Below are 27,264 nucleotides of genomic sequence, written 5' to 3'. Positions count from 1 at the left end.
AGACTCGAGCCCACATGCTCCACCTCAAGCTTCTGTAGACTTTCCGTCCAGTGTGTTCTTCTCCACCTTACTGCCTGTGAATCAGCCTAGGTGGGCAGCCCCTACCAAGCTTTGTCTGCAGCACACAGGTCCCTGTTCCACTGCTCCAACCTGCTTGTGAATGGCTGCTCCAGAAGGTATGATGATCACAACACCTTGCTTCCCTAGAAGACAGCCAAGGTCCCAGCCCTTAGGCAACTCAATCTGCAGCACTCCTTCAACTCTCCTTCACCCCCAGTGTGAGGCCCAAGGGAGTGGCTCCTGGCTGCTCCTGCTTTTGCTGAACTGTTGGATGAATTGTGAGGCATCAAGCCTCTCCTTTTATAGGCCTAGGGGCCAGTCTGTCCCAATCTGGGCCGACTGGACAGACCAGGTTGGCTGGCCCAACCAACCTGGTTGGCTCAGCCCAACAAGCTCTTTAAGGGCTCACAAAACTAGGGCCCTTTGGCCCACAGTTCTAGGGCTTTTGGCCCTCCAATTAAGGCAAGGTCCCAGCCCTATATAAGGGCCCTAGCCAGGCCCTTTTGGGCTGCTGCTAGGCTGCCCTTTGCTGCTGCTAGAGACCCTATTGCAGGCTGTACTCCTGCCCATAGCCTCTGCCATCTGCCCCGTATCTTTCTTCATGCAGGCGCCTTCCTGCTGCAGCATCCTTGCCTCCTGCCAGGCCTTTACCAGCCACGTATGCGTACCGTACCCTTCCGTACTGCTGCGCCGTCTGTCCTTGCTGGAAATCCCTGCACAATCAGGCTGTTGCAGGTCCCTGATGTCCACGTGTCTGCCCTATACATCAGGAGCTCCACGACTTGCCAGGTACCCTTCTTTCTTCTTTTGGGGCACATCCTGCCCTAGGTCTCCCTCCCCCACGCTCTCCTCATTTGGGGGCTTACAGATGGGGAGGTGACCTTTCCAACACCCCCTCTCACCGACACATCTCAGCCCAATGCCAACACGTCGATGAAGATGCTCCAGTAACTCCCGAGTCGTAGTCCTCTGGAACTTTTCGATGTCGAAATCTTTTCCTGGCTTTTCATCCAGTGGCTCCTGCTCCACCAGGTCCGCTTCCGCTTCCGCACACCATCCTGGTACATAGGTCCATCTCTGGTAGCACCTCCTGGCACCACCCCCTTCCGTCACATTCCTGCCTTCGAATTCGAGCAACCCACCCTCCACGATCTTCCAGTTGTCCCCCTCATAATGAGTGAACAACCTGGAGTCTTCCAGGCACCATGTTCTGAGGGTCTGTTTCAACCCGTCCTTCCTTTGGTAAGGTCTGCAACAAAAGTACATCTCCAGATAACCTGGACTGCGAACTTTAAACACATCTGACTGAACCTGAGTCACCCTCCTCCTCGCAAGGGCACAATCCTCCAGTCGTGGAAGTCAATTCCCAAGAGCTTCTAAATCAAGGTCGTCCTTCAGCAAGGTCCCTGCCTTCAGGCTCCCACACCTGTGAGCCTCCTACTTGGGCTCTGATACCATGTTAGAAATCAATGCAACAGAGGATATACAAGGCGGAAGACTTATAGTAATGCCCAGGAGCTCACACAGTGTGGTGTGGGTGTGGAATCACAAACTTCTTTACTTATGTGCATTCAATAGATGTGCAGACTCATCAATAGACAATGAACCAGCCAGATAGAGAAACCACCAAAATATATATTTCCGTCCAAAACTATGGACACAATACAAGAGAGATAGATCCAGAGTCCCACCAATGGTGTCGTCCTCTGATCTTACCACAAGGTCCTTCTCCTATCTGCTGGATATCTCTAGACTCGAGCCCGCGTGCTCCACCTCGAGCTTCTGTAGACTTTCCGTCCAGTGTGTTCTTCTCCACCTTACTGCCTGTAAATCAGCCTAGGTGGGCAGCCCCTGCCAAGCTTTGTCTGCAGCACACAGGTCCCTGTTCCACTGCTCCAACCTGCTTGTGAATGGCTGCTCCAGAAGGTATGATGATCACAACACCTTGCTGCCCTAGAAGACAGCCAAGGTCCCAGCCCTTAGGGAACTCAGTCTGCAACACTCCTTCAACTCTCCTTCACCCCCCGTGTGAGGCCCAAGGGAGTGGCTCCTGGCTGCTCCTGTCTGCTCCTGCTTTTGCTGAACTGTTGGATGAATTGTGAGGCATCAAGCCTCTCCTTTTATAGGCCTAGGGGCCTGTCAAAAACCCGACCAGTCTGTCCCAATCTGGGCCGACTGGACAGACCAGGTTGGCTGGCCCAACCGACCTGGTTGGCTCAGCCCAACCAGCTCTTTAAGGGCTCACAAAACTAGGGCCCTTTGGCCCACAGTTCTAGGGCTTTTGGCCCTCCAATTAAGGCAAGGTCCCAGCCCTATATAAGGGCCCTAGCCAGGCCCTTTTGGGCTGCTGCTAGGCTGCCCTTTGCTGCTGCTAGAGACCCTATTGCAGGCTGTACTCCTGCCCATAGCCTCTGCCATCTGCCCCGTATATTTCTTCATGCAGGCGCCTTCCTGCTGCAGCATCCTTGACTCCTGCCAGGCCTTCACCAGCCCCGTACAGTCACGTATGCGTACCGTACCCTTCCGTACTGCTGCGCCGTCTGTCCTTGCTGGAAATCCCTGCGCAATCAGGCTGCTGCAGGTCCCTGATGTTCACGTGTCTGCCCTGTACATCAGGAGCTCCACGACTTGCCAGGGACCCTTCTTTCTTCTTTTGGGGCACATCCTGCCCTAGGTCTCCCTCCCCCACGCTCTCCTCATTTGGGGGCTTACAGATGGGGAGGTGACCTTTCCAACAATGCTGTCCAATATAACAGATCTGATCATATAATCCAGTGAGACATGCTGATCTGAAAAAAATAGTGAATCCTCGCTGCAACATATCCATATATGTGTAAGAAATCCTAGATTTACTATATTTAGAAATGTGCTAAGGAACAGAAAGGAGACTGAGATAACAGAGAACAAGGAATAATTGTATTGCTTAAATGTCTGTAGGGTAGATTATATGTCATCCATACAATTGGGCCTCTCTTATATAGAGAGTGAAGAGTCACACATGAAAAGGTGTGTACTCCAAAGGGTATGTGCATGAAGAGGTGTGTACCCCTTGTGAAGGGTGTGATCCTTGATGAGAGGGTACATTACAATAGAAATGTCTCTTCATTAGAATGTCTCTTGTGAAGGGTTATGCCTTATAGGAAGTGTCCCGTCGAAAGGGCAAGTGTCTCGTCGAAAGGGCAAGTGTCCCGTCGAAAGGGCATACCCTTCCACAAGTGTCCATTCATCAAACCATCCATAAGTCTCAAAATAGAGAAAGGAATACGTCACAGATCGTGACATCCCCTCCCACTCAAAAGAAGACCCTGGTGGAGATAATGAACTGATGTAGAAAATATCACTGTAAATTCTGAAAATATTGCTGTAAAATGTCAGGGTACTGCTGTAAGTCTTCATCAGACTGCCAAGTAGCGTCGGAGTCGTCCAGATCTCGCCAAAGAACAAGGAATTCCGAGATAAGTCGATGTCGAGTCTCTCGCTGTCGATGGTCCAGAATACGCTCAGAAATAAGGAGAACATAATCGTCTTCGATTTCTGGGACATAATCACCTGCAGGAGGAACTGCTTCATCGCCTGGAATATACGTCTTTAGCCAAGAAATATGAAATGTTTGATGGATTTTACCCCATGATGGTGGTAATTCCAATTTGTAACTTAAAGGTGAATTTTTCTTGACGATCCGGAAAGGTCCATAGTATCTTGGTCGCAACTTAGGAAACACAGACTTAACCGTCTTATAGCGATGTGGGGCTACAAATAATAGCACCATGTCACCAGTGTCAAATTCCAGGTGACGTCTATGTTTGTTGGCAGACCGTTGATACCGCTCTTGCGCTTTTCGCATATGATCCCTAACTTGCAGGAGAATGTCTTGCATTTCTTGAACCAGTTGATCAGCTAGGGCCACTCGATGTTGAAGTACAAAATTCGTTGGTACAATCGGAGTGTGTCCATAAGCTGCATGGAATGGAGTCATGCTGATGGCACTATGGAAAGAGTTATTATAAGCAAACTCAAGAAGTGGTAGATACTCTTTCCAAGCTGCTAGGCATGACTGAACATAATGTCGAAGCATTTCTTCCAGAACTTGGTTGACTCTTTCAGTCTGGCCATCTGATTCTGGGTGGTAGGCTGAACTGAACAGTAGAGTTGTACCCAAAGATTCGAACAGTGAAATCCAAAAGTGACTAGTAAACTTAGGATCTCTGTCGGATATGATATTCTTGGGCAATCCATGGTGTCGGAAGATGTGTTGTATGAAAAGTTTGGCTATGTCCGGAGCCTGTGCACTGCTTTTGCAAGCAACAAAGTGTGCCATTTTGGACAATCAATCAACAATTACCATAATCTGAGTGTTACCTCTGGAGGATCATGGTAGTGTTGTAATGAAATCCATGAAAATACTTTTCCACCTTTCAGTTGGAACTGGAAGAGGCTGAAGAAGTCCGGTTGAAAGTCGTCGGCTTGCTTTCATTTGTTGACAAGATAAGCAAGATGTAACCATTTTGATGATGTCGCTTTTCATCTGAGGCCAGTAGTATGTTGCACTGAGTAACCGATAAGTCTTGTTGATGCCTAGATGGGCAGCATAAGGAACTACATGATGCTCTTTTAACAAAAGACGTCAAACATCCTTGTCATGTGGTACACAGACGCGATCTTGATAATACAAAAGGTCGTCCGTATAAGAATAGGAAGAGAAAATGTTTTGTTCGGAAGTCGAAGGTTGATCTTTTGAAAGAACCTGTACTGCTGTGCCGAAGTCTTTATCATTGAAATACTTTCCTTTGAATGAATTCGGAACATCCACAGATAATGTAGAGATTACCATCGCTGATGCTAGAGGTAACCTGCTGAGAGCATCTGCAACTACATTGCATAGTCCTGGTATGTCCTCAATGGTCATGTGAAAGTTGGCTAGAAACTCAACCCAGCGTGCTTGTCGAGCGTTCATGACTGGCTGAGTAAAGATATACTTTAAAGAGTGATGGTCTGTCTTGACCACAGAGTCGGCTCCCATGAGATAATGTTTCCAAGAGCGATAAGCATGTACAACAGCAAGAAACTCCTTATCATAAACCGGGTATCGGGTTTGGATATCAGAATGTTTATGGCTGTCAAAAGCAATAACTCTGCCTTCTTGCATCAAGACTGCTCCTGTAGCGATGTCGAAAGCGTCGGCCATGACCTCAAATGGAAGATTTGGGTCAGCAATAGCCATAACTAGTGTGGTAGTGAGTGCTTGCTTGAGTTGTTGGAAACTATACTCTGTTTCGGGAAGCCACTAAAAAACTGCTGTGCTTTTCAATAATTCGGACATAGGAGCTGCGATTTCGGAAAACTGATACACCTTTGTATGGTAGAAGTTTGCCAATCCAAGAAAAGAGCGGACATCATGAACACTCTTAGGAGTAGGCCAGTTTCGGATTACCTTGACCTTCTTGGGATCCACAGAGATGCCTTGAGCAGAAATAACATGTCCCAAATATTCATTTGGGTTTTGAAGAACTCACTCTTCTCAATGTTGATGTAGAGAGAATTTGCACGGAGAACTTCAAAAACTTGGTGAAGATGTTGTTTGTGCTCAAGTAGGGATCTGCTGAAAACAAGGATGTCATCGAGGTAAACGATGACGAACTTATCGAGGAAAGGCCTGAAGATGTCGTTCATTAATGTCATGAATGTGGCTGGGGCATTGTTAAACCCAAAAGACATGACCAAACATTCATAGTGTCCATACTTTGTTCGAAAAGCTGTCTTGTACTCATCGCCTTCTCGTATGCGAATTTGATGATAACCTGAACGAAGATCAATCTTTGAGAAGTGTGTTGCATGTAGAAGTTGATCGAAGAGGTCATCGATGCGAGGCAATGGATACTTGTTTTTTATAGTGAGCTTGTTGAGGGCTCGGTAGTCGATGCAGAGGCGCATTGACTTATTCTTTTTTTCCACAAGTAGTACAGGAGATCCGAAAGGGCTGCGACTGGGCCGAATGTGACCTTTGTCGAGTAGCTCGGTGACCTGTCTTTGGATTTCTTCATTTTGAGTGTGAGAAACCCGATAAGGAGGTTTCGACAGTGGATTACTGCCGGGAATAAGTTCGATTGGGTGATCCACTGGTCGTCGAGGTGGTAACTGCTTTGGCAATTCCTGTGGAAAAAGGTCCAGGTAGCGCTGGAAAAAAGGTTGGTTGAGGTATTCAGGAGGATCCTTTGTTGGTGTCTCCTCTACTGCCGTAACCAACAGAAGTGAAGTCTTTACTTGGCGTTTACGAACCCACTTCTTTACTTGTAGGACAGAGGCAACTAGGGTTGAAGGAGAGTCCCGAGAACCAGTTAGCTCAATAAGTTTTCCCTCGTGGACAAACTAGATAGTATGGCTGCGAAAACTGATTGATGGATCATAGTCGTAGAGCCACTGTTGTCCAAGTATGACATTGTACCGAGAAAGAGGCATGATGTCGAAGTTCAACTTGTCCGTATACTGTTGGATGCAAAAAGACAAGTTTTTGATCCTGGTGTTGCACAAGAAAGTAGTTCCATTTGCGAGTTCAATCTGATAGTCCACGAGACTAGGACTGGTGGTCAACCGAAGTTTATCGACCACAGAACTGGCTAGGAAATTATGAGAGCAACCACTGTCGATGAGGATAGTGACCGTTGTTCCACCAATCGATCCTTGAACACAAAGTACTTGAGTGGCCAGGGAAGGTTCGGGGTTGCTGGCAAGGCTCAGGTGGATGGTGTTCGCCATTCGAACAGCTTTGCCTTTCTTGTCTTGTGCTGAGGTAGCATCTTCTTTTTGGGAAGTGCTAAGTTCCATATTAGAATTTTGCTTTGGTCGCTTGGGACAATCGAACCATCTATGGTCGCCTGTACAAATGGTACAAAGTCCTTTTGTGCTGGAGCTGTTCTTCTTGTCAGTGGCCGCATCTTTATGTTGGGGATGTCGGTAATGACTTTGTGAAGAAGAAGAAGCGCGATCCTTGGAGGAGTGCTTCTGTTGAAATCCAACAAATGATTTCTGAGTCTTGTGGGGACCTTGAGACTGTCGCTGACCTTGATTACCGGAGTTTTTTCTAAACCTGGTGTTATCTTGAGGGCGAGCACCTTTGGCCAGAGGAGAGTTCTGTGTGCGATTAGCACTCTGCTTCCCTGTGTTTTGAAAATCTGTAATGCGCTCTGCGTAAGCAATAGCGCCATCTGTGGTGGTGATGTTTGCTTTAAGGACATCAATGCGTAACGAGGGATTTAGGCTTGAGATGAAAGCATGAAGGCGATCATCCTCAGTTAAACCATCAATCTCCAGCACCAATGTAGTGAGTTGAGAGATGTAGGAAGACAGGGAACCCGTTTGCTCCAACTGTCGGAATTTTGAACGTGCTTGGAAGTCCGCATTGGCAGGTATAAACTGCTTACGGAGCACGTGTTCAAAACGTTCCCATGTTAACACACTTTTGCCGTCCTTTAAGCGTCTTTGCCACCATAGAAAAGCTGTATCCTTGAGGAGGGAGGCTGCCAAGGCGATCTTTTTGCCTTCAGTGAGGTCAACAGTATCAAAATACATGCGCATTTTTGCAAGCCATTGGTCAACTGTTCGGCGATTGCGTTGACCAGTGTAGGCTTCCGGAAGTTTGATGTCAAGTCTTTTAGTTTTGGAAGCTTGAAGTAAACGGTAGAGGGCACGTAGTTCAGTGTTCTCTACCTCTGGTGGGAAGGAATCCGCATAGTTGTCTGGTTGTGTCACGTCATCCTCTGTTTGTGCGGTACTTCGAGAATCTTGAAGTTGTTGAACTTTCTGGACCAAGTCGGAGATGCTGTCCTGAAGCTGGGATATTTGAAGTTACAATAGTGATTCGCCTTGTATGTTGACTTCAGGGGTCTTTTTGGGACTTGATTCTTTGATCTCTGGAGAGGCTTCACACGAGCGTTGCGACATATCGGAGATCCTTGTGAGAAAAGCGCGAACTTCCACTCTAGTTTGTACCATTCCTGGAAGAGGATTCGGGCTGCTTCCTGAGGTTGCTCATGTTGGAGGGGACAGGCAAGGCAGGATGGAACCACCCGTGGAAATCTGGTAAAGGAGGTCTTGTCTGAGGTAACACTGGAGATGCCGAAAGTGGTGTTACTGCTCGTGAGAGGACAGGGGTAGGTAGCAGAGTCCACGGATCTGAAAAGGGATAAGGAGCTGCTGTCGGAAGTGGAGGATATCCAGGAGAGGGAGTGCCTTCAGAGTGTAGATACTGACTTGGAGAAGGTACAACCTGTAGAGGGGGATATCTGGGAGCTGAAGGAGGTGGAGAGTACCCTGGAGATGCCGAAGGTGAGGGGTAAAATTCTCTCCAAAAATGGACAGCAAACTCTTGAGGAATATCGTGTTCGGGGTATCTTCGTGTCTCGTGGAACACAACCTGTACTGTGCTGAGGAAGTAATGTAACTGAGGTGCCTCACGCAGAAGGTAGAGGATGTGGTCCAAGTCACTAGGAGGGCACGTGACACAGAAGACCTAAGATGCAAAGGCTCCGAAATGGGCTGGCTGTGCAATTTGAACACGATATTGTGTGGTAGCTGATGCCTGAGGTGTCCTTGAAATGCCGGGTGAATTACCAGGCGTTTCCATGCTTTAATGTGGATTCTTTCATTTGCTGTAATTTGTTAAAGAGAATCCTTAAAAGCAGATTGGAAAGACTCCACCTGGCGATAATTTAATCTGCCAAGTTGTTGCGTAGAAGAAGGCTGCAAATCGTAGTCCGGAGATCCATGTTGCAATGGTTTGCGAGGAGCGATCGATACTTGTCTGGTCCGGACTGTCAACAGGCTGTCTTCATCGCGCGAGGAGCTGCAACTGGTGCTGATTTGGCAGGACCAAAAAAATTGCGAACAAGGGGCTGCAGGCTGTCAATGGCGAGGCTCTAGGATTTCCCAGGGCTGGACTGCGCAAGAAAGGCAGGAGCGAAAAGCCTGGCTGGTCAAGGACTGCGCAGGAGGGGGGGGCTGGCGAGGCCAAACGATGTGTGCAGGGCTGGTCGTACAGAATGGCGCAGGGCTGTGGGCAGGACAGCGCAGGCTTGCTGTACGGCAGAAAACGTGCACAGGGCTGTACGGCAGGCTGCTGATGGTACGGCGCAGGGCTGATGCAGGGCTGTACGGCAAGTCCGTACATGCAGGGCTGGTGCTGCGCAGGCTGCCAGAAATCCGTACGGTGCAGGCTGGCGATTTGTAAGGCGCAGGCTGGAAGGCAGTATGGCGAGGGCTTGCACAGGGCTGTACGGCCAGGCTGCGCAGGACTGTACGGCGAGGGTGATGGCTGGCTGTACGGGCTGGCGTAGGTGGTACGGAAATCCATACGTGCAGTTTTTTTGTTGGAGAAGAGGCTGCGACTTTTCGTTGGGGGCTGCCTAATGGGTTAGTTGCCCCAAAAATTAAATGGGAGGTTTAGTTAACCCTAGGTAGCTAGGGTAATCCTAAGGGTAGGGGATGGGTTTATTTTTTTTTTCCCTTTTTACCCCTCTAGGTACCCTTTTGTAGGTACTTGGGGCCTAAAAGGTGTGCCTATTCGAAGGGGTGTGACCCTTGGAATAGGTGCACCTTTTCATGAAGGGGTGTATCCCTGTTTTTAAAAGGGATGTCCCTACATGAATAGGTATGTCCTTTTGTCCACGATGGGGTGTGTCCCTTGAGTGAGTCGTCGAGACTCTTCATCAAAAGGTGTGTCCCATGGTGGAAAAGGTGCGTCCCTTGGTTTTGGGACAGCCCAAGCACTTGGAAAGACACAATTTTTGTCGTGTCCATTCACATCAACTTGTGATGTGAGGGAGATGGAGAGGCCATAGATGACTTTAGGCAGGGTTGGCGCTTAAAATTTTTACGCTCATCCTCTCCATCTCTTCCATGCACGATGTGCACGGAATATCCTTCTAGCAGAAAAGATGTATCAGATCGGCGCTAGAAGGTGGGGGGCATTTCCTACACGCAGGAGCGAATTTTGCTCTGATACCATTGTAAGAAATCCTAGATTTACTATATTTAGAAATGTGCTAAGGAACAGAAAGGAGACTGAGATAGCAGAGAACAAGGAATAATTGTATTGCTTAAATGTCTGTAGGGTAGATGATATGTCATCCATACAATTGGGCCTCTCTTATATAGAAAGTGAAGAGTCACACATGAAAAGGTGTGTACTCCAAAGGGTATGTGCATGAAGAGGTGTGTACCCCTTGTGAAGGGTGTGATCCTTGATGAGAGGGTACATTACAATAGAAATGTCTCTTCATTAGAATGTCTCTTGTGAAGGGTTATGCCTTATAGGAAGTGTCCCGTCGAAAGGGCATACCCTTCCACAAGTGTCCATTCATCAAACCATCCATAAGTCTCGAAATAGAGAAAGGAATACGTCACAGATCGTGACAATATGCCATATAGCAAAAGAAAATCAGATCTGCCCATAAAGATGCAATTTTGGCCATAGAATTCAGCTAAGCAAATGAGGGTACTGCTCCACAATTGTAGATGGCTACCAAGAAGACGACTCATCAGGTAGACCTCTCCATTTGATAAAATATTGAAGTACTTGGCCCCTCTAAGCTCATCCAATAAATCATCAATTCTAGGGATGGGAAACCTATTCTTAATTTTCATTTTGTTCAAATCCCTGTAATCAATACACATTCTAAATGAGCCATCCTTCTTCTTAACCAATCACAGGAGAGACAAAGGGTGACTGACTGTGTGTAATAAATTCCTTGTCAAGGAGTTCCTTTATTTGCCTTGCCACCTCTTCTCTTTCAGCTCTAGAAAGTCTGTATGGAGCTTTGTTAATTGGCTTAGATCCTAGCTCCAACACAATTTCATGATCCACATCTTTCATGGGAGGAAGATGGTTGGGAAGATCAGCAAATACATCAAAGTATTGCTATAATAGGGACTGCATGTCTTTATCCTCCACCAACAACCCATTACCCTCTTGAGACTTGGTCAATTGAATAGCATAGACTCCACAAACACTTTTGAGGTCTCTGGCCATTCTTCTTGCAGAAATTAAGGACAACTTCAGCAAGGTGATGTGCTTACCTTCATGCATAAACTTCATATACAGCATGTTAAGGTCCATAGAGAATTCTCCCAAGGTTTTCAACCATTCACAACCAAGGACAATGTCAATAGGTTCCATTTCCAAGACAATTAGATCTCCATGAAAAGTATAGTCTTGAGAAAGTTGCACTTGAGCAGCCTGACAATATTGCTTACTGGGGGAATGCTGACCATTAGCCACCTTAACTTTGATCCCATGATCCAAAGTGGGCGGGCATAACCTCACTGTTTGAAGTGTCTTTGCATTAATGAAGTTATGAGTGCTCCCACTATCAACCAAAATGTGGACTGGTCTGTTAATGATTGTTCCTTTTAACCTAAGGGTTTGAGAGCCTTTGCAGCCCATAAAAACATCAGGAGATATACTGTACAAAACTGATTGTGTATCCCAATACACTTCATCATCATCAACTGCATCATTTCCATCAGAATTTCTGATCTCATCCTCATAACCTTCAACAACTTCAATGTTCCATTGTCTAGAACTATTTGGGCTCTTTGGCAAACTATCATCCATAAGCATGGTATCACACATGGAAAAACCACCTGGATCAAAGGGAAAGGTAGTCTCCTTTTTGGAACTATGATCCTCATCATCATCAAGGCCTTCATTCATACAGTCCTGATATTCGTGGAATTCAGATTCTGGTGCAAGAATTTCAGGAGATAAATCATCATCAATCTCTAGAATCATGCTCAACTTTGCTCCTATTTTAGCTTTGCACACATTCCTATGCTTAGGGGTCCACTTCTCACCACAAAGGTAGCACAAATTCTTCTTCTTCCTATCATCAATAATTGCTTGAGATAACTGCTTAACCAACTTGTTTCTTTTATCACCCAGATCATCCTTTGGAGTGGGTTTAAAGGATGGCTTTACATCTGTAGCCTTGTAAGCCTTAGGCTGTCCCATGCCACTACCATACACTATGGGGAACCTAGAAATAGAAGAAGTTGTAGCAGGTGCAGGAAGTTTGTTTTCATCATTGGAAACACCTTTGACTGTAGGCTTAGTTCCAAAGTGACCAATACCCGAAGTCTTCTCCTTCCAATTGTATTTGGGTTCATAAAGCTCTGCCAACTGCATGGCCTCTTTAAGAGAATTGGGCTTTTGAGCTGCAACGTCTAAAGCAATACTAGGGTGTAGACCATGGATGAATTTGAGCATTCTAACTCTTTCATCAATACCATGAACAAATAGAGCCAATTTCCAAAACTGTTTGATATAATTTTTCATTGATCCTTGCTGAGTAAGATCATACCACTTACAAGTATATAGATCTCTAGTAAAAGGAGATATAAAAGTTTTAAACATTTCAGCCTTGAACTCATTCCAAGCATTAAAAGTTAACCCTTCTTACTGTAGATGCCTCCACCAAGAGTGGGCATAAGCTTCAAGATGATGAACAGCAAATCTGATTTTACCTTGATCACCCTTTGGATATAGAAGGAAGTAGTCATCCATCTTGCTGAGCCATTCCTCAGGAGAGGTAGAATCACCTTTGAACTTAGGAAGTATAATCTTGTCTTTCATATCTTTGTCTTGATGAACATATCCTTTCCGTTCAATAGATTTAACTGTTTGTATATATTGCTGGAATGTCATTGCTGCCCTAAGGTCTACTGGTAGCAACTTATATTCATGGACTTTTTGACACAATTCTTCAGCTGCTGAACTGTTACTATTAGGAGTCTCACCATGTGCTGAATCCTTATCCATATGAGCTGTAACTCCACTCTGTAACTCCACTAGAGTGATAGGTCCTTCGGGCAGAAACCATAAAACCAACTGGGTCAGCTACATGTACAGGATCATCATCTGAACCTAAGTCTCCATCAATTTGGGGATCCACAGGTCTCTTCCCATCATAGATTTGGCTTCTCTTGAACTGGTCAAACCTTTTATTAAAAGTGGCAGACATGTTCTGCATCCTTTGGTCAATCCTCTGATTATTGGTCTTTATCTCATTAGTTAACTCCTTGAATATCTGTAGCATTGGGTCCATACAACTCCTTATAATCTACTCCTGGTTAAGGGATGTTTGTACTTGAGGAGTTGCTGCCCAATCCCCTTGAATATTGCCAACACGAGGATCATTGGGCTCGGAAACTACAGCCTGATCATCAATTGCTTCCTTCTCTGAGATGGAATCAAGGGTACTCATTGGCTGCTTACTAGCTTGACCAGAAGACCTCTTTACAGGCATCTTTAATGACTCGAATCAAGAGTAAATGCACTGTCTTAAGCCCTGATCAAGAATAGCTCAATTTCCAAGGAGTAGCATACTATTGCAAGGCTCTTTTTGCACAATGTGTAAACCAACTATATAGAGACCTATGTAGGACTTTGAATTCTTGGGGCAGCCAATTCTCTCTCAAAGCTATAGACAGAAGCACTGCTCGAACAATATACTACCGTACTAAACTGCCAGTCAACAGTCAAGTCACTGACCACATCGCTGAACCCCAGGGTAATCATCCTTGCTCCGCAGAAGGACTTGCTTTCCAAAGCTTTTCCAAAGCCATTCTCCTCCACTTATTATTGCAAAGATCGCAATTACTATGGGTTAAGCGTCATATGATTCAATGCAGTAATCATTGGGCATCTAAACATCTAATAACGACGTCTAAACCTCTGATAACGCACAATGGGATCAGCCAAATTCTCGGAGTAGTTAGCTATATTTGGAAACAATTTGGAACGTTTCGCCCCTACATTGTTGAGAATCAATCGGGATTTACGATGACAAAGCTGCCAATCAAAGGACACGCGCATGCATTTTTGGAGCTTCTAATTTAAGGACTAGCCAGTTTGTGTCATCATGTTCCTAGAGCAGAGGCGACTCCCTGGAGGAAGGCAAATCAGAAGTCGGAATTGTCAGCTCCTAGATTATCGTAGATCTTCTTAGCCAGCCAGTCGAATTTCTTCATAACTCCTCCATCCAAGCTCGGATCTCCACCAAACGTTGAGTGCAGACACCGGAGCTTAGGGCGAGCAGTTCAAGCCATGACTTACCAGATTTGGTGTAGAGAAGCAGCAAATCATTAATTTCTTGCGCCAAAATTAGGGAACTCTTGCAATGTCGACCTATCCTACACCAATGTCTGATTTTCATATATAGAAATGATCAAGGAAGCAAGGGCTTTCCACTGATGCAAGAAGCCCCAAATTCTGAACACTTCGAAAATCAGGGTTTCTCAGAGCTTGCCACATTGCAGCTCACAACAGAGAGCACTTCTGGCGCTGAATTTTTGCACAGAGGTAGGCTCTTGAGCCCCCTAGGCTCAAGAGTAGACGCTCAAAATTTCAAAGTAATTGGACAATGAATTTCCCACAAATTCCCACGAAAAGGGCTCTGATATCAATGCAACAGGACTGCTCCTAACTGACAGTAAACACCACTAAATTTGGTAGTATATGCAGGAAAGTAGAGTAGTGAAGTACCTTATGTTTTAGGAAAAAGGTAGGAGTGGAAGATCATGGGCTGGACCTACAACAGAGACTTGTGAGGGCCTACACAAGGACAGGAGGAATCGATCCTTTTTAGAATTCAGCTGAGTAATGAAACTCTTGCTGTGTATTCTATGTCAGTAATGAAGTACAATGTTGGAGATAAGTGCACACTAAGTGTACTATTTCCTAGTCTAAGTCTAAGTCTAGTCTTTATGTCTTGAGTGTGTGCCATGTGGCACTTCTACAATTATCCCATAAACACTCTTGCATTATGTCTTGTACTTTGGCCCATATATTCAATGGGTCACATCATTCTAATCTATCTGTCTAGCTTGTGTCTTGTCTACACTCTTCTCAAGGTATTTCTTATCTTTCAGTCTTGTCATCTCATTTCTAGTTTCTAGTTCTAGTTCTTTTTCCATATTCCAACTTGGTATCAGAGCATGTAGATCTCCTTTCCTCCCCTCTCACTCTGCTGCAGCCATAGCTTCGTCTTCTCCTTTCAGTTTACCTCTCCCTCCAGCATCTCTCTTTTCAGCCTCTCGTGGCCGCCTCTTCTTCGAGATCTGCCCTCTTTCTGCACCGCCATTTCTTGCGCCAGATCTGCGCTTCAGATCTGTGCAGCTCAGCGCCAGATCTGAGCGCCAGATCTGCTGTCACGCCAGATCTGCGCAGCACTCTGCTGTCACAACAGATCTGCGCTTCAGATCTGCGCAGCTCAGCCAGATCTGAGCGCCAGATCTGCTGTCACCGACAAATCTGCGCCTCTGCTCTTCCGTACGACCGCCGTACGCCGTCGTATTTCGTTTGTCCTCCATCCGTACGCCGTCGTACCTCGTCCGTACTCCGCCGTCAGAACTCTGCGCCATCGTCCGTACATCCGTACAGTCCGTACGACTGTACGGAATCCGTACCTGCACGAAGATCTGCTTTCCTTTTTCATCTCTATCTCTGCCCGGGATTGAGGTACTAAGCTTTGCCTCTTTCAGTTTGCTGAACAGTCTCCTTTTTTGCTGGTTCCTCCTACTTCGATGGGCTGTCATATGCTATGGCCCTGACAAAGTGGTGAGAGAACCGGCTTCTGGGATTTTCTCTCATTTATTTTCTGCAATATTGTAAGGGAATAGACACTGCCCTTGCATCTTAGCAAGAGGTAAGACCTTCCCACATGGCATCTTCCTCTCATTCTCTCATCTCTATCGACAAATTCAATGGGTCCAACTTTCATACTTGGCAAATCAAAATTAAGTGCCATCTTATGAAAGAAGGTCTTTGGGACATTGTTCACCGTGCTGCTCCCGAAGAGTCCGACATTGAGCAAGTTGTCACTTATGTTCCCAATGCCAAAAACGACAAAGCCTATGCTATCATCTTGCTCGGTCTTGGAGATGATTACATTCATCACATCTCCGACATACAGTCTGCTCCTCAAGCATGGATCACTCTGGATACTCTTTTTGGAGCCCGATCTAAAAAACTCTAAAATTGCACTTATGATCTCATTCTTTGATCTACATATGCAGGAAGGAGCTACTATAGCCTCTCATGTTAATTATCTTCGCAGTCTTATGGTTCAGCTTGCGTCAGTTAAGTCTCCCATCTCCGAAGATATTGCTATTGCTGTGCTTCTCAAAAGCTTACCTGACTCCTATGATACTCTTGTCACTACCTTCAAGTATCATAATAATCCTTCTCTTGAGGGTATCATCAATGCTCTCCAAGAGGAAGAAAGAGCTCAACAACGAAAGGTAACTGACACTGCATTTTTAGCAAAGAAAGGAAGTTCTAAGGTTAGAAAGCCTTGCACTCATTGTGGCAAACCTAATCATGTGGAGAAGGACTGTTTCAAGGCTCATCCATGCACCATTTGTGGCCGTGATAATCACCGGGAGAAGGACTGCTACTCCAAAACCTCTACATCAGCTCCTGCATCTACCTCAGCCCATATTGCTGCAACATCTCCATCAGCTGATCTTGCTGTTCCTTCCTTACATGATGAGAAGTGGGCTTTCTGATTACTTCTATGTTTTGTCTACCACCTTGACCACCGATGATGTAGGTCAAGGGGTTCTAGTGTCTTGGTCTTTCTATTTGTCTACAATCAGTCTTCTGTCTATCTAGTCTTGTTTGTCTGTCTATTTGACTATCAATCTGACTATGTTTTAGATCCATCTTGTCCCTACCCTTGTGGACCCATATGAGGATATCACTTGAGGAGGGGTGTCTCAGGATCTTTTGTCTGTCATGTCTTCTATCTTGTCTCTCAGTCTATCAGTCTTTATGTCTGTCTTCTAGTCTTACTCCTAGTGTCCACTTAAGGAGGGTGTTGGAGATAAGTGCACACTAAGTGTACTATTTCCTAGTCTAAGTCTAAGTCTAGTCTTTATGTCTTGAGTGTGTGCCATGTGGCACTTCTACAATTATCCCATAAACACTCTTGCATTATGTCTTGTACTTTGGCCCATATATTCAATGGGTCACATCATTCTAATCTATCTGTCTAGCTTGTGTCTTGTCTACACTCTTCTCAAGGTATTTCTTATCTTTCAGTCTTGTCATCTCATTTCTAGTTTCTAGTTCTAGTTCTTTTTCCATATTCCAACTTACAAATCATGAATATAAATGCCAAGTACAACTAGAGTCCTTATACAGGTATGGCCAAGGTGAGTACAAAGCAATATTGCATATGGGATTACCTCCTAGGATGTCACGTGGCAACTTATAGTATATATATACCTTTGTAAGACTAGAATAAGTCCAATCATACAAATTTAGAATTTTTGTTGTTCTAAAGATAAAAAATCTACAAAGAAAATAAAAGAGAAAATGAAAGAGAAGAAAAAAGAGGTAAACAAAAACTTTTATGAAAAACAAAAGGAAGACATACTTAGCAAGCAAAGCAACACTTATGTCGTCATCAGTGCCCAAGCATAAGCAGCTATACTGGGTTTCTAAAGACCCGCGGAGTCTAAAGACCCACTTATGGTATCCCCTAAAGAAAGGAAAAACACTTACAAGCCAATAAAGGCCTTTCTACTAACTTTAGCCTAAGTTTAGCCTAAGTAACCCTCTGTTGCATTGGGTCTCGGGCTGAGCAGCTCAGCAGTCCCGAGACCCAATGCCGGATACCAATGCTGGCTGCCACACGTGCACCTGACAGATAGCACAAGACCAACCGAGGGGTATGCCAGGGAGGAAAAGACTGACGGAGGGGGAGTGGAGGAAGAAGAAACACGGAAGAGGGGAAGCGATGGTGAGGGGAAGCAAGGGCAGGGGGAAGGTAACGGGCAGCAAGAGCAAGCAAGAGACGCAAGCTTGTACGGAGCCTCAATGTACAAAGCCCGATTGGCATGTCTCTTGTGCTTACACACTTCTTGTAAAAAAGTAGTGCACCCATAAGATTCACTTTTGCTTGCACCCGAGCTTGCAGCCCAAACTGCCATCAAGACCTACAGCGGTACCTCAATCGACACGAACGATGCGTTGACATTTGTCAAATACAAAATACAGAGCTCCATCACAGGTCCATTACCAATGAAACAAGTGTTGGCATCAAAACTTCTTTCAACCACGTCAGAATGTGCATAAAAGTAGAAATATTTCTCACCGCTTCCGTCAACCAAGTCAGAAACACATTAACAAAGATAGATATCAAACACTCTCGTCAATGATCTCAATCAATGATGCCTTAAAATTGTACAAACCAACCACATCCAAGGCCTAACCTCGCCACTTTGACAATCCATCTCAAGTAGTTCAACCACAAAGCTAACAAGCAGGTAAGCTTCAGCACCCAACCACCTTTTAGTTTTTGAGTTGCATCCATTATATGTTTTCAAGACCGAGTCGGCTCCCATGAGATAATGTTTCCAAGAGCGATAAGCATGTACAACGGCAAGAAACTCATTATCATAAATCGGGTATCGAGTTTGGATATCGGAATGTTTATGGCTGTCAAAAGCAATAACTCTGCCTTCTTGCATCAAGACTACTCTTGTAGTGATGTCGGAAGCGTCGGTCATGACCTCAAATGGAAGGTTTGGGTCAGCAATAGCCATAACTGGTGTGGTAGTGAGTGCTTGCTTGATTTGTTAGAAACTATACTCTGTTTCGGGAAGCCACTGAAAAACTGCTGTGCTTTTCAATAATTCGGACATAGGAGCTGCGATTTCGGAAAACTGATATACCTTTGTATGGTAGAAGTTTGCCAATCCGAGAAAAGAGCGGACATCATGAACATTCTTAGGAGTAGGCCAGTTTTGGATTACCTCGGGATCCACAGAGATGCCTTGAGCTGAAATAACATGTCCCAAATATTCGAGTTGGGTCTTGAAGAACTCACTCTTCTCAATGTTGATGTAGAGAGAATTTGCGCGGAGAACTTCAAAAACTTGGTCAAGATGTTGTTTGTGCTCATATAGGGATCTGCTGAAAACGAGGATGTCATCAAGGTAAACGATGACGAACTTATCGAGGAAAGGCCTGAAGATGTCGTTCATTAGTGTCATGAATGTGACCGGGGCATTGTTTAACCCAAAAGGCATGACCAAACATTCATAGTGTCCATACTTTGTTCGAAAAGCTGTCTTGTACTCATCGCCTTCTCGTATGCGAATTTGATGATAACCTGAACAAAGATCAATCTTTAAGAATTGTGTTGCGTGTAGAAGTTGATCGAAGAGGTCATCGATGCGAGGCAATGGATACTTGTTTTTTATAGTGAGCTTGTTGAGGGCTCGGTAGTCAATGCAGAGGCGCATTGACTTATTCTTTTTTTCCACAAGTAGTACACGAGATCCGAAAGGACTGCGACTAGGCCGAATGTGACCTTTGTCGAGTAGTTCATTCACCTGTCTTTGGATTTCTTCATTTTAAGTGTAAGAAACCCGATAAGGAGGTTTCGACGGTGGATTACTGCCGGGAATAAGTTCGATTGGGTGATCCACTGGTCATCGAGGTGGTAACTGCTTTGACAATTCCTGTAAAAAAATATCCAGGTAGGGCTGGGAAAAAGGTTGGTTGAGGTATTCAGGAGGATTCTTTGTTGGTGTCTCCTCTACTGCCGTAAACAATAGAAGTGAAGTCTTTGCTTGACGTTTACGAACCCACTTCTTTACTTATAGACAGAGGCAACTGGGATTGAAGGAGAGTCCCTAGAACCAGTTAGCTCAATACCTGGTGGACAAACTGGATAGTATGGCTGCGAAAATTGATTGATGGATCCTAGTCGTAGAGCCATTGTTGTCCAAGTATGACATCGTACCGAGAAGAGGCATGATGTCGAAGTTCAACTTGTCCGTATAATGTTGGATGCGAAAAGACAAGTTTTTGATCCTGGTGTTGCACAAGAAGGTAGTTCCATTTGCGAGTTCAATCTAATAGTCCATGAGACTAGGACTGGTGGTCAACCGAAGTTTGTCGACCATAGAAGTAGCTAGGAAGTTATGAGAACAGCCACTGTCGATGAGGATAGTAACCGTTGTTCCACGAATCGATCCTTAAACACAAAGTACTTGAGTGGCCAGGGAAGGTTCGGGGTTGCTGGCAAGGCTCATGTGGATGGTATTTGCCATTCGAACAGCTTTGCCTTTCTTGTCTTGTGCTGGGGTAGCATCTTGTGTTTGGGAAGTGCTAGGTTCCATCTTGGAATTTTGCTTTGGTCGCTTGGGACAATCGAACCATCTATGGACAGATGGTACAAAGTCCTTTGGTGCTGGAGTTGTTCTTCTTGTCAGTGGCCGCACCTTTATGTTGGGGATGACGGCGATGACTTTGTGAAGAAGAAGAGGCGCGATCCTTGGAGGAGTGCTTCTATTGGAATCCAACATATGATTTCTGAGACTTGTGGGGATCTTGCGACTGTCGCTGACCTTGATTACCCGAGTTTTTTCTAAACCTGGGGTTATCTTGAGGGCAAGCACCTTTGGCCATAGTAGAGTTCTGTGTTCGATTAGCACTCTGCTTCCCTGTGTTTTGGAAATCTGTAATGCGCTCTGCGTAAGCAATAGCGCCAACTGTGGTGGTGATGTTTGCTTTGAGGACATCAATGCGTAACGAGGGATTTAGGCCTTAGATGAAAGCATGAAGGCGATCATCCTTAGTTAAACCATCAATCTCCAGCACCAATGTGGTGAACTGAGAGATGTAGGAAGACAGGGAGCATGTGCTCCAACTGTCGGAGTTTTGAACGTGCTTGGAAGTCCGCATTGGCAAGTATGAACTGCTTACGGAGCACGTGTTCAAAACGTTCCCAAGTTAACACACTTTTGCCGTCCTTTAAGCGTCATTGCCACCATAGAAAAGTTGTATCCTTGAGGAGGGAGGCTGCCAAGGCAATCTTTTTGCCTTCAGTGAGGTCAACAGTATCAAAGTACATGCGCAGTTTTGCGAGCCATTGGTCAACTGTTCGACGATTTCATTGGCCAGTGTAGGCTTTCGAAAGTTTAATGTCAAGTCTTTTAGTTTGGAAGCTTGGAGTAAACAGTAGAGGGCACGGAGTTCAGTGTTTTCTACCTCTGGTGGTAATGAGTCCACATAGTCGTCTGGTTGCGTCACGTCATCCTCTCTATATGTGGTACTGCGAGAATCTTGGAGTTATTGGACTTTCTGGACCAAGTCGGAGATGTTGTCCTGAAGCTAGGATATTTGAAGTCGAAGTAGTGCTTCGCCTTGTAAGTTGACTTAAGGGGTCTTTTTTGGACTTGAGTCGCTTATCTCCGAAGAGGCTGCACGTGAGCGTTGCGACATATTTGAGGTCCCTATGAGAAAAGCACGAACCTGCACTCTAGTTTGTACCATTCCTGGAAGAAGATTCGGGCTGCTCCCTGAGGTTGCTCATGTTGGAGGGGGCAGGAGAAGCAGGATGGAACCAGCCGATATGATAAAGGAGGTCTTGTCTAAGGTAACACTGGTGATGTCGAAATGGGTGTTACTGCTCATGAGAGTACAGGGGTAGGTTGCAAAGTCCATGGATCTGAGAAGGGATAAGGAGCTGCTGTCGGAAGTGGAGGATATCCAGGAGAAGGAGTGCCTTCAGAGTGTAAATACTATCTTGGGGAAGGTACAACCTGTATAGGAGGATATCTGGGAGCTGAAGCAGGTGGAGAGTACCCTGGAGATGCTGAAGCTGAGGGGTAAAAGTCTCTCCAAAGATGGACAGCAAACTCGTGAGGAATATCGGGTTCTGAGTATCTACGTGTCTCGTGGAACACAACCTGGACTGTGCTGAGGAAGTAATGTAATTGAGGTGCCTCACACAGAAGGTATAGGATGTGATCCAAGTCACTGGAAGGGCACGTGACACAGAAGACCCACGATGCAAAAGCTCCGAAATGGGCTGGTTGTGCAATCTGAACACGATATTGTGTGGTAGATGATGCCTGAGGCGTCCTTGAAGGGACTGGGGAATTACCAGGGGTTTCCATGCTTTAAGGAGGATGCTTTCATTTGCTGTAATTTGATAATGAACGCCAAATAACAATATGAAAGAGAATCCTTAGAAATAGAATGGAAAGAATCCACCTAGCATAGATTAGATCTGCCAATTAGTTGCATAGCAAGGCTTGAAAATCTCGTCCAGAGGTCCATCGATTAAGAGGCGCCTGGCGAGACTTTCAAGACTGATTGAGGCGTGGCAGAGGCGTGGTGCAGAAAAGGGCAGATTGCGTGGAACCAAACACGCTTTTCCTGCGTTGAATTCAGAGGCAAAGTACCTGTGGGGTGCGAGGAGCAGATCTGGGCCTGGCTGGTCGGAATTGGAAGGCAGCAAAAGGCCGCTGTTCACAGGCTAAGGTGGCGAGATGAGCCAGCAGGATCCAGGCTCGTCTGAATCGCGATATTGGGGCAGCAAGGCTGCTGGGCACAGGTAGGTATGGTGGCGATTGCTCTAACAAGGGTTGGCTGCCAAAAACGATCCAGAAGATTGTAGGATGGAAGCCGGACAAAGGGCGCAGCCTGCTTGCATCTAGCGCTGCTTGCTGCTTGCTTCCAGGGCTGATTTGCAGTAGAAAAAGATGGCGAATTTCTGGCACCTTGGCGAATTTCTGGCACCTACGCTGTTTGCAGAAATCAAGGCTGCAAGATGACGATAGGGGCTGCAAGGGGACCTGTTTGATCACAAGATCTTGTAGGCAGGGATGCAAAAGAGTCGGCTGATGCAGGCCATGACGCAAGATGGAGGCCTGACGAGGGGCAGGGCTTGCTGCAGGGATATGGCGCAAAACATGTACGGCTGTTTTGGAGCAACGAAAACAGAACGTGAAATCGAGATTGGATTTTGCTTCTTTTTTTTTTTGTTACTTGCTGGTTGGAGGTTGCCAACAATTAAAACGTGGGTTTAATTAACCCTTGGGTAGTCTAGAGAGAGTGACACGGAATGAGGCAAGACAGCATTTATAGGATGGAAAACAGTAGGGATGTGTGAGGATGTAATGGAACAATAGCGAGGAATTAGCGTAATCTACCATAGAGAAAGAAAGGAGATGAGGGTAGAGAGAGAGTAGAGTCAACAACCGATTGGGTCCCTGTACCCACTGAGGGCCCCCTCCCCCAATCAAGGGAGAATTTGCTTTATACTTGGAGAACAGCTTTGTTCTGAGTACTGTTGCTCAAAGCTCTTGGCTGAGTTGGATCAGCCCTAGCTGAAGTACATCAGCCCTAAGGTCCAGACTGGAGCGGCATACTTTGTGGATCTAGCCAACCCCAACATGCTTCTAACTCGAGTTGCGTACTTTGTGAATCTGCTAGGAATTGGCTGACCCCAATAGGCTTCTCATAAATGTCCTCCTGAACCAATTATCAGTGAACTTACTTGGCTCTGATACCATATGAAAGAATTAACCACATACTTAATGCAATATTAGCAGAAGCAATCTAACTCCACAATAGTTCACACAGAAAAAGATGAGATACAGAAGTAGATCTGTATAGATGCTGCCAAAGCAAGCTGAAACAGAAGTTCCACCACTATACAAGAACGTAGCGAAGCTCTCCTTTCTGATGATGAAAGCCTCAAGCACATTCTTAAGGCAGGACTCTCAAGAGAAGTATCTACGATGTGCTGATGACAGTGGAGTTGCAGAAACCAAAAGAAGGCCCAACATTTTATCTGAGTGGCAGACAACCTGCCACGTGGACTGCCGACCAGTCCACAATCTGCCACGTGTACAAAATGCAACATCAGCACCTATGAATGCCATGTCGGGAAATGGCAACACCATACGATTGTAAAACAGCCACGTGGCTGCCACATCGTCAGCCGATGGGGGGGCCTTACAGGTGAGCACTGCTACTCTAACCACAAGCAATTATATGTTATGTCATCCAGCCTCTATCTAAGAAGTACTAAACGAGCAGATTTAAATTCCGGACGTCGGGGATAACGGAACCTGGTCGCAAGAACTTAGATTAAAATTATTCCAGGAAGGATGGTCAGTTTGGAAAATTTGACGTCCTCACTGACACGGTTAACAAGTTCCGACCAAAGAACTCTATAAGAGAAACAAAATTTGGGTCTGCGAAGACCAAAGACAGAGCTTACTTGTAATCATCCCAGCCCACCACAAAGGTTGGCGCAAGTACGAGTAACCCCCTGAACCTGTCACAAGGCGATACAAACTTTAAGACTATGAGTACCTTCAAAGACCTAAGTTGCAATGATCCATCTTTCCAATTGTTGCAAGCCAACCTGCTCGAATGCCCGAAGCACCTGCCCGCTTAAGGCCCTTCTTTTTCATTATAAAACTCGAGCCAATAAAGAAACTGGATCCCAAAGCAAGTGCAAGCCCCGTCAAATTCGCTCGTGTTAATGAAGAATCGTAGGCCATGACTGTCCCGAAATGTCAGCATAAACTTTAAGCACAACTCAGCATGGAAAATACGCGAACAATCCAAAGTACGTCTTCTGGGGTTTGCTCGTACCCAAAGCCCTGAACAGTTTTTTCGAGCTGGCAAGGATACAACGGAAACCTGTCCTTCTCAATAGCATAAGACTAACGAGGTCGGTGAAAGAAGACAGTGTGGCTGAAGACCTCAGCTCACGTAGGGCGTGACCTTCCAACAATTTGTGGAGACATTCTTTCTCATAGCTGAACAATTGGGAGTAATCAGGAAGTTCGAAAGGCGATGGTGAAAGTAGACGATTTGACCAAAGATGCTCACTCTGTGTGTTCCTCAAAATTGTTGCAACCGAGTGGGAAATCAAGCTCCGGACAAAGAGAAGCAAAAGAGCCCTTTAAAGCTCCAACAAGCCGAAATTCGAAATTGGGCGACCTGGGATGGACGAGAGCTTTAAAGCTCCAACAAGCCGAAATTCGAAATTGGGCGACCTGGGATGGACGAGAGTCAGGAATCATGGGAGGTCGGAACGCGAAAAGAAATCGCACGCACGATGCAAAGCCTGTATAGAAATGGATCTCTGTCGCTCTGTGGCTGGAGAAAGCTCAAGTTCCGGCATGAATCACACACGCTGGCATTACAACCGTGTGATGGATGACAAGGAAGCGCACAGCGTTGGGTTTGCTTGGCGCCAAAGCCATATAGACATAAACGTTGCCAACGAGTTAGTCGTACATGTCCTTGTGCACGCCTTCCTTGCCCACCCCCCGCTCACACAACAACGAGGTGTATGGAGGGTTATGAAATGGGATAGTCATGGCTATGGTTTGATATTCTTTTGCAATATATATTAGGTTATGGAATTGTATATGAGGGAGTGCTCCCACCAATAGATGAAATGTGTGCCGTGGTGATGATTAGTTGTTGTAAACGATACCCATATGTGGTCAATTGTGGATCCGTAAATTGTTACATTGTGTCATGTTTTCGTTTTGCATAAATTGTAGTAGGTTAGCCACTCTTTTGGATTTTGATGGTAGTCCATATCACCTACTACGAAGGTGTCCGTGTTGTTTGGCATGGCACTGAGGATTTCTTACAACAACTGAATAAGGTATTGCGGCTTTGTAGACATTTATTATTGCAATTTGTTTCATTGTTGGTAATTTTAAAATTGCTAAAAGGCATTCAAAGCCGTGGTTGTAGACGTTGAATCTTTGGGGTGAATTTTTTGGTGGAAGTATATGCTGAGGCCTAGCCCTTCCGATGTGGTGATGTTGCATAGAGGTGGTATCGCAATGCCGTCAAATGGTATGCATGTGTTTTCTGCAAACACAGTATGTCTGTTGCCATGATCACCCTGGAATGAAGGAAATCTTGTTTGTGTGGGCGGAAGGACCTAGTGTTAAGACTTTGTATTGTGAAGCTTGGTATCTGTGGGTGTCCAAAGTTGTGTTCTTCGAAGTTCCAAGCTGATTCTGTTTGCAAGCATTTTATTTCTTAGAGGACAACTCGATCAACTTTAATGTGAAGCTTGGTATTTGTGGGTGTCCAAAGTTGTGTTCTTCGAGGTTCCAAGCTGATTCTGTTTGCAAGCATTTTATTTCTTAAAGGACAACTCGATCAACTTTAATGTTTTGTTGTTGTATTTCTTGAAGGAGGTATAGATTAGCTGGGTCACTTACTCATGATAGAGCTGTGTAGACAAGCCATTGTGTTCTTATATTTGATGGATCAAAAGCCAAGGATTGCATGGTTAAACCTTGTGAGCGGTGTATGGTTCTTGCTGATGCATGTTGTATTGGGAACTGAGTCCTTTGAATACAGCATTGGCACCGTTCACAATACCGTCAGTAATGTCTAGATTCCCCGAATAGATTTCCACAATCGTCCCCACTTTCAACTTCAGTTGTTTGCAAGCCGGTTGTGTTTTTGGGGTCCTTGGGGATGTTTAATTTTTTGTTGCAAGTCTTGTGTTTGTGGTCAATTGCTTTTAGGATGTATGGCTCCGTGTTTATTTGTTCGAAAACATAGTCATTATGTTGATCATTCGTTGCGTGTGTAGAAGAGGTGCGGGACTTCATGCTTGTGTGGCACCACTCTCACGTATTTGTTGTTGAATGTGTTTATTTCTGCAGCTGTTTGTGATCCAATGCGAATTTGTTGCAATCTTTTTTTGAGGAGGATGTCGTCAACTATGCGACGTTGGTCATTATTAGCTTGCTAGAACATTTTGTCGTACAAGTTGTTTGGTAGTATATGATTTGGACATTGTTGTGTGGATTTTATTTGGTTGGTGCTTTTGTTGAATTGCAGCTCTTTGCCGATGTCAAAGGAACAATGTTGGGAATGCCAATTCTTCACAGTGTACATCATAGAAAGGCTAAGGGGTGCAAAATCTTTTGATGGTGCAACCACAACGGGCTTGTCTTCAAAATCCACCACTTGCTGGGCTGTGTATATTCCATGGATGAAAGTGTCTGTATGTTGAACATGTTCAGGGTTTGGTTGTTGGACTTGGTCGTTGTTAGCCGCACCTACTTGTGTTGTAGTTGTTTTGTTATTGTGGTCAGCCCTCTGGAGGTTCTCGATATGATGTGTCCATATTGTGTTAATCTGGACATTTTTTTCTTTATAGAGAGGGCTTTCCATCAACTCATGTAATGCACACATAGTCATGTTTGGCCGTACTAGCCCACTATAGTGTATTTGTGCTTATATTGCAAATGTCTCTTTGTTGCAACTACCACTCTTGCGTTGTCATCAATAAACCGAGGCAACACATTCTGAGCTTTGTCAACATCCGCAAAAACATTTATGACACT

At 45.3% G+C, this 27,264-nt stretch overlaps 1 protein-coding gene across 4 annotated transcripts in view; it reads right to left on the bottom strand.

The window, feature by feature from the left end:
• Window positions 1-25,249, bottom strand: part of LOC147898861 (putative magnesium transporter NIPA3) — a 76,151-nt gene extending 50,902 nt beyond the window's left edge. For 2 of the 4 annotated variants that reach the window (XM_087378920.1, XM_087378918.1), the window contains exons 1-3: window positions 24,931-25,249; window positions 24,291-24,874; window positions 24,144-24,200 (exon numbers count right to left, since the gene is read on the bottom strand). In XM_087378920.1, coding sequence (XP_087235046.1) covers window positions 24,144-24,200; window positions 24,291-24,429 — 196 coding nt within the window. In that variant the 5' untranslated portion in view covers window positions 24,430-24,874; window positions 24,931-25,249. The remainder of the gene's footprint in view (window positions 1-24,143; window positions 24,201-24,290; window positions 24,875-24,930) is intronic. The other 2 variants (XM_087378921.1, XM_087378919.1) reach the window with 2 other exon arrangements.
• Between the last annotated feature and the right edge of the window lie 2,015 nt (window positions 25,250-27,264).

Source organism: Dipteris shenzhenensis, chromosome 9 (assembly GCF_047967505.1).
Source record: "Dipteris shenzhenensis isolate YYH24624 ecotype China chromosome 9, Dip_SZ_1.0, whole genome shotgun sequence".
Lineage (NCBI taxonomy): Eukaryota > Viridiplantae > Streptophyta > Polypodiopsida > Gleicheniales > Dipteridaceae > Dipteris > Dipteris shenzhenensis.
The sequence above is the reverse complement of the archived record's forward strand: the minus strand, read 5'-3'. Positions and strand labels throughout refer to the sequence as shown.